Source organism: Propithecus coquereli, unplaced genomic scaffold (assembly GCF_000956105.1).
Source record: "Propithecus coquereli isolate 6110/MARCELLA unplaced genomic scaffold, Pcoq_1.0 Scaffold242, whole genome shotgun sequence".
NCBI lineage: Eukaryota > Metazoa > Chordata > Mammalia > Primates > Indriidae > Propithecus > Propithecus coquereli.
In genome coordinates this window covers 3,252,638-3,259,890 of record NW_012147975.1, presented here as the reverse complement: position 1 = coordinate 3,259,890, position 7,253 = coordinate 3,252,638, and the positions used below count along the sequence as shown (strand labels likewise).

The 7,253-nt window shown below is 56.8% G+C and overlaps 1 protein-coding gene across 1 annotated transcript in view; it reads left to right on the top strand.

The window, feature by feature from the left end:
• The first annotated feature begins 601 nt into the window (after positions 1 to 601).
• The window catches only part of ECSCR (endothelial cell surface expressed chemotaxis and apoptosis regulator), a 10,882-nt gene continuing 4,230 nt past the window's right edge, over positions 602 to 7,253 (top strand). The window contains exons 1-7 of the mRNA XM_012646336.1: positions 602 to 724; positions 3,993 to 4,037; positions 4,352 to 4,402; positions 5,077 to 5,214; positions 6,336 to 6,449; positions 6,809 to 6,907; positions 7,122 to 7,158. Coding sequence (XP_012501790.1) covers positions 664 to 724; positions 3,993 to 4,037; positions 4,352 to 4,402; positions 5,077 to 5,214; positions 6,336 to 6,449; positions 6,809 to 6,907; positions 7,122 to 7,158 — 545 coding nt within the window. The 5' untranslated portion in view covers positions 602 to 663. The remainder of the gene's footprint in view (positions 725 to 3,992; positions 4,038 to 4,351; positions 4,403 to 5,076; positions 5,215 to 6,335; positions 6,450 to 6,808; positions 6,908 to 7,121; positions 7,159 to 7,253) is intronic.

Below are 7,253 nucleotides of genomic sequence, written 5' to 3'. Positions count from 1 at the left end.
CAATGCTGGCCTGCAGTGTAAGAGCTGCGCGGATGCGGAGGACAGGGTGCACCCAGCACAGGGAACACCTAACCCCGATGGGGGCAGAGGGAAGGAAGCTTGGAGTGTGGCCCACTCCTTTTTCCTACTAAGAATCACAGTAATGTTTGTAGGGCCTCCCTAAAGACTCCGGGAGTCCCATCTGCACTGGGAGCCCCGAGGAGGGAGAGGAATGTGGAGAATTCAGAGTGCACAGAGCATGGGCGGCTGGTGGGCTGAGCTTCAGGAGAAGCAGGTCTGAAGCAGCGTGGGATGGGATGGGAGTCAGACTCCAGGAAAGCCCCCAGGTGGTGCATGGCGGAAACTGATGGACCCCTCTGAGGAGAAGAGAATAGGGATCGGGCCAGGTCGCCATCACTGGTCACCGTGCACAGGCCCTAGAGGCCACACAGGGCCCTGGCACGCAGTTGTGGTCACTGCTGCTGCAGCCTCACATCCTCATCTGGGCTGCCGGCTTAGCGGGGCCCCTGGAGCTAGTCCCAATCTGTTTCCTTCTATTCTTTAGCAGGAAGCTCCTGGAGAGCCAGCCCCCACCCCCACCCCGCCCCAGCACTCCCTCTCTCTTTTCCACTATGGACAGAGCCTCCACTGAGCTGCTGCCTGCCCGCCACATAGCCAGCTGACATGGGGACCGTAGGAGCCACGCAGCTGTGCTGGGCCATCCTGGGCTTCCTCCTGCTCCCAGGTAAGAGGCACCTGCCACTTTCCTTCAGTGGTTCGTCTCCGTGGCTGGCAGTCTTGGGCGCCTGATCCCTCGTCAGTCCTTCAGGACACACATGCTCTCCATCGGGGGTGTGCGCGAGGGAAATTCTGTGAAGGGGACCAGTGGGATTGAGGGTGCTATTACCAGGCAGGGATAGAGCAGCGATATGGTTAATTAAACCCGTTTGTGGGGAATTGTCCAGGGCGAACTGAGGCCCCCACAGAGGCTGGTCTCCTGAATTATGGGAAGCGCTGTCTTGGTGTGAGAATGAGGCCAGAAAGCTTCTTCCAGGTGTGCGCAGGCCTAAGAAGAGCGTGGCTGCCACCTTGAGCCTCACCCTGTGGTCTGGGGGCTGAGCTAACCGTGGCCACGCTATCGACTGTTCTAACACGAAATTGTCTGCACCTTGGGCTTTACAGGTGATCTTTTTTCTTCTTTCATATGAGGAGTAACCACCTGGGAATTCCAAATGTTGACTTTAAGCTCAAATCACAGCGAGAGGGACTCGGGTTAGACACAGAGAACTATTTACCAAGGAGAATTACCATTCTCACCGAGGGGGCTAGACGAGGTGACCTCCAGAGGAGATTACTCAGAAACAACACCTCTCAGACAGGGCTCTGCTGAGTCCCGAAGCAGCTCATCAGGGTCCTCTAGTTAGGGAGCAGTTGCTGGGAATCATGAGAAGTCCAGGACATTCTGACTCACAGGGCAGCAACTTCCCTTTGGTCCCCCCCGCCCCCACCTCAGCCCCCACAAATCCTCTGTGCTCAAACAGCAGAGCGCAAGAGTGCTTGGATGGGAAGGGTGGCGGCCCTTTCCTGGAGGTGGGCGAGAGGGCCTGAGAACCAGAACCCTCTGCCTCTCAGAGGGGTCAGGCATTTCTCTAAAAGCCCATGGGCTGGGGGTAAAACTCTAATTGCCCCGTTCCCCCCACCTCCCAGGACAGAGTCGTGGGGCTGGGGCTGGGGGACTAGGCTGCTGTGGAAACTGCCGGGGAGGCCAGTGAGATGGCGTTTTCACAGGCCCAGACTGCTCCCAGCTTGCCTACCCACTGTCCTCCCCCAGGCAGGCGCCAGGCTCTCCAGTGCCTCAGCCACCATCCCTCCCCGAGTCTCCTAACCTCTCGTCCTGACAGCGCAGAGCACTCAGTGCCTCCTCGGTTCTGGTGGACGGAGGCATCCTTCCGAGCGCGGTCAGGCCCGCACAGGGGCTCGACCGCTGATACACAGAGCCAGGGCGGATGTGAGACTTGGAGGAGTTGAGAGAACGGGGCAAAAATCAAAGTGTGTAGCATATATTGAGCAGGGACAGATTTATCTGTCAGGCACTGTGTCAAGTGCTTTATATGCATTTTCTTTTCCTCACAACTTGTGAGGCACTAATATCACTTCCATTTTAAAGTAGAAAAAACTGAGACCCAGGTCAGACAGTCAGTGACAGAGCTGGGACTTGAACTCAAGCCTGTCAGACTCTAAAATCCATGATTTTAACTACTAAACTAGGCTCTTGAGGAAAATGGGGGTGGGGTAGAGATAGACTGGAAGGGAATAAAGCAGGTAGGGACTAGGGAGGGGAGACCAGGAAAATCAGAAACTCCTGTGGCCAGAGTTCTTCGGGCATCTGCGGGCCCAGTGTCAGAGGCCCCCGCCTGCGGCACAGATGCTCCCTAAATCCCTCCCCTGCTCACAGACGAATCTTTGTTGGTGACAAGGGGAGGGGCAAGAATCAGAGAGCAAGTGGGCAACTGGGACTTGAAGCTTGTGACTTTGGAACTCCTCCCAAACTACTAAATAGTTTTCTTTCTAGATAAATGCAGGAGGATGGTGCACTGTGCCTTCCCACCAAAAACTAAGTTATGTCCTTATAGCATTTAGATGGTACATTAGATATGCTTATCAATAACCAACAGATGTTTTCAGGACATGCCTTGGATTGAAAGGACTCTCCCAGGGTCATCCCCAGCTAGAAAGAGTTCTCTTTAGCCTGAGCTTCCTACAAGTTTTAACTTCCTTCTTAACCCCCCACCCAACAAGGGAATGGGGCTCTCAGAAATGGTGACCTTGAAAAACATGGCCCAGGGTTTGGTCAAGCTGGGGCTTGGAAACAATTAATTCTACACTAATCCAAGTGATAGCCCCATGGAGGAAGGCAGTGGCTTAAGGAAAATAAACAGACCAGCAGGCTGCCACAGGCTGGGGCGGGCCCCTGGCACCCAGCCGCCGCAGTCCATCCAGGCCCGGGCTTGGTGCTGCCCTGACGATGAGAGGCCAAGGGAGCAGGAGGGCCAGGCCGGGGGCTGCAGTCGCAGCCGGAGCAGAGGGACGGGAACCCGGCTGGGCGGCTCCATTTCCCCACGTTGTTTTCCTTTCACATTGTTCGCAGGTTTGAAGAATGATTTCACTGTGGAAAATGAGCAAACACAACCTGACCTTTCAGGTCCCACACACACAGCGGGACGCACACGGGGGCACACACGCACACACACATCTGCAGAGAGGCTCACAGACACACACGTACATACAAAGACGCTAAGGAGGCCTCTGACTAGGGACTCCTGGTAACTGACTCCTCTCTGGGTTTGGCCAATAGCAACCGTTTCCTAAGTAACCTCTGCCTGTAAGAGTAAACTGGTTCCTCGTTCTAGAGCTTCCCTGCCTCCTGTGTATACCTCAGAACTGGCTTCCTCTGCAGGCTCCTACCTCCAGCTGGGGCGGGGGTGGGGGGGCGCAGAGAGAGCCCAGATACAAGCCCTAATTCCTGCCCCGTCTCATTCACCTTCCCGTCTTCCCATCCCCTTCCCTTGGGGCAGCTCCAGGATGACAGTCTTCACAGGGGAAAATGAATGGTCCAGTGGCAGCTTAGGGTAAACTTTAGCCTAGAGACCTGGAGTCCTGGGTCCTTGTCTAAATGCAACCAGTCATTGGTCCTCTGTCCTTGGACGTGTTGCTATTTAAAATAACCTTCCCCTGACCTTGTGCCAGGTTGGTATAATACCCATGTGGGATTGAAGAGACAGGAAAAGACTCTGGGACTCTGAACCATGAGGTGGTGGTGATGGTGCTATTGAGTCAGTCTCAGAGGAAGCCAGCACCATGCGCTAGAGCCCATGTCCCTTAGCCCTCTGCCGAGCGTGTCTGCCTTCCAGCATGCGGGGCTTAGAGAGCCAGAAGGCCAGGCTTTCTCTGTGGGTTCTGTACGGGGCGGGAGACTCACCACGCTAGTCTGTGTGTTTTGCTTTCTCTTGCAGGCCACAACTCACAGCCCATGACAACCCAGACCTCTAGCTCTCAGGGTAAGAGCAAACACACAGGGTCTACTCCAGCATTTAGGCCTGGGAGCTTAGGGAGGGTGAGAGGAGCTCTATGCCAGTTTGGCACTAAGCTCAGGTAATTGGGGCTGGGACCAGACTTTTCAGGAGCTCATCCAAGGCTGAGCTCATCTAGGGATTTTTTTCGGCCTGGCCCAGTCTAACATGTCTTGAAAGAGATGAATGGCTGGGAGTGGGAAGTGGGGTGGGGAGACAGACTCACCAGATACAGGGAAGAAGAGAGGGAGACAGAGCAACAGGAGGCAGCGGACCCCTCAACCTCTTATGATCTGTTGCAGGAGCCTTCAGCAGTCTAAGCCTGACCACAAAGCCAACTTCTCGCAATACAGGTAAGTGTGGTTGCCGAGGAGCTGGTCTCCTCTCCTGCCCCACACCCAGTCATTCAGACCTGCTTGGAGCCCAAGCGTTCTTGGATGGGCGAGGGAGTGTGGTGTCACCAAACCTGCCTTGCCTCCAACGCCCCATGTGTGTCCTTGCAGGACACATCCCTTCCTCAGAGCCTAACAGCCCACGCCCTCTGCCCAGCACCAGTACCCCAGGTGCTGTGGTGTTCGGACTACAAATGCCATCCAGGGAGGGCCCAGTGAGGAGCCAGACAGTTTCTGCTCTAAAGGACAATATAAACTAGTGGGGGAACAGATAAGGGAAGAGAACCTCAGGGTGACAATTACAAAGCAGACGAGGCAGCCTGTGACGGGCACAAGCAGGCGCTGTGGGAGCCCAGAGCAGTGTCAGGCACTCCAGACTTGGCCTGAGTGAGCGGCCTCTGGAGCTGAAGCCAGGGACTTGGGCGTGCAGGCAAAGGCTGTGGGGCGGACGGTGGCAGGGCGTATTCCAGGCAGAGGAGGGCACGGCACAGGTAAAGGCCCAGGGGTAAATGAGAGACTGGCCCCTTCTGGAATTGAAAGCGGTAAAGAAAAGGAAGATTTTGAACTGAAAAGCCCTCCCCATGCACGTGCTGGTGGAGGCCCTGAGCAGGCCCCCGTGTGCTTCCTGATTCCAGCTGCTCCAAACAAGGCCCCACAGGCCCCCACGGGAGCGAGCACGCTGCTGACACCGGGCTCAAGCACCGTAGACGGTTACTCCACGTTCTCGCAGGGCCCCACTCGGGCCCAGCCACAGAAACACACATCAGGACTTGGTGAGTGCCCGGGGCAGGCTGGCGGTGGGTGGCGGAAGGACTCTGGGTTATGTCCAGGCGGGTTCCTTCTTCCCCTCTTCGGGAGGCCCAGGTGCTGTCCCACAGTCAGGATCCACATCCGCAGCACCCTGGTTTGGGAAAGAATGAGAGAGGCTTGGCGGGGAGTGGAGAGAGGAACTTGGGCCTGGTCACGGCGAAGGTAAAAGGAGCCTGGACTTGGGACTGAGGAAGGCATAGTTAGAGAGGAAGACCCCGAAACAAAGGGAAAGGAGGCAGAAAATGCTGGGAAAGGCCGAGACTCTTCTCAGGGCAGGTTGGCCTTCACCCAGCAGCATGGGAGAAGAGCTGGGGAGGGGTGGAGCCCCCCATCTGGGCCGTGCTGTCTCACGGCAGGCACAGGCGCCCCAAGCAGCGGTGGCGGCCGCGGTGGCAGCAGCAGTGGCGGCCGCACAGGTGAAGGTATGTTCTGGCTCAGAAGGAAGAGGAGCTGAGGCGAGGTGTCTGTGACCCTTTCTGTCATCTTATCCCTTGGCTCTGGGCTTTTTTACACCCCTGGACTTATTTGGGTGGGGGTATGAGGAAAGATAAGCAAATGGAACAAGCAACCAGGTCTGAAGTGCATGAGTCATGGAGGGAAGAAAGGGGTGACCGTAGCACTTTTTAAGGGGGCCAAAAACCTGGGCCCCTTCACTGGCAGCCTGGATGGGCACCTGAGCCTCAGCCTCTGGGGCCCTTCTTTCCTCCCACCTCAACCCTTGGCAAAACCCAGATGGCTCTGCCTTGCCCGGTCTGCCTTCCTGTCTCTGCAGCATAAATCCCTTTCCTCTGGGCCCCAAGGGGTGGTGGGAAGAGCACAACGAGGGAAACATTCTGAATCTTCTGAAGTCCTCTGGAACCAGCAACACGAGCAACCAGCAATGCTATTCACAGGGCCCCACATCACCGCAGTTCTGACCTCCATCCTCAGGGGGTCTGGTTGGAGTGGCAGGGAGGAAGTCTTTTTTGTAGGGTGTGAGCTCTCTCTGCGGTCTTTTACCTGGGGGAAGTGGGAGGGAAGCCAGCTGTCTCCGGAGGCTGTGTGGGTCCTCTGCTCTGATGTACTTAACCCCACTCCATTTTAGACACGTCTCAGAATGTTACTCCCGATTCAGCCAGCACGAGCCTGAGCGCAAGGGAAGACTTGACGGTCCTGCCCAGCCCCACCTCAGAGACGGTGCTCACTGTGGCTGCATTTGGTGAGAGAGGGAGGAGAGGCGGGGCATGGGAGGGGACCCGACCCCTGGACTTGACCTGGACGCTGGGTCTAGAACCACAAGTTCAAATCTCACCCATTTGTTCCGGGAGGGACTGGCCGATGAGGAAGGCCCTGGTGGGAGGGAGGCTCTTCCATGTTCTCACGGGGGCTGGAGCTGGGCTGTGGAGCCCACCTTGGCCAGCAGCAGGCCGAGAGCTCGTTTGTTCAGCACGAAGTGGACTGCACTTTGCTCCCGGAGCCTGCCTATACAGGACTTAGCCGGGAAGAGAATTCTGGACTCTGGCTGCCCGCTTCGTGCCCTCCTCTGCCTCCTTTCACCTCATCCTTTTCCCTGTTCAGGTGTTATCAGCTTCATTGTCATCCTGGTGGTTGTGGTGATCGTCCTAGTCAGCGTGGTCAGTCTAAGGTTCAAGTGTCGGAAGAGCAAGGAGTCTGAAGGTACCTGCCGTGGCCGTCAGGGCCCCCTCTGCCCCTCTGTGCTGAGGACCCAGGGCGAGAGCCCAGGGCGACACCCGCCTGCAGCTGAGGGAAGGACTGACACAAGCACCACTCCATGAGTTGGGGGGGTCCCCTTGGGTGGGCTTTGAGGGGAAGGCTGGGCTTCTGAGTTACAGCGTGTGACCCCCCCAATCTGTGCCTTCGGTTTTTACAGATCCCCAGAAACCAGGGAGTTCCGGGCTGTCTGAGAGGTAAGACTGTCAGAAGCCTAAGGGAGGAAACTTCTAGCTGACCGCCCCCCCACTCCCGAGAGGGAGCCGACACTTCCTGCCTCCTGCACACACAC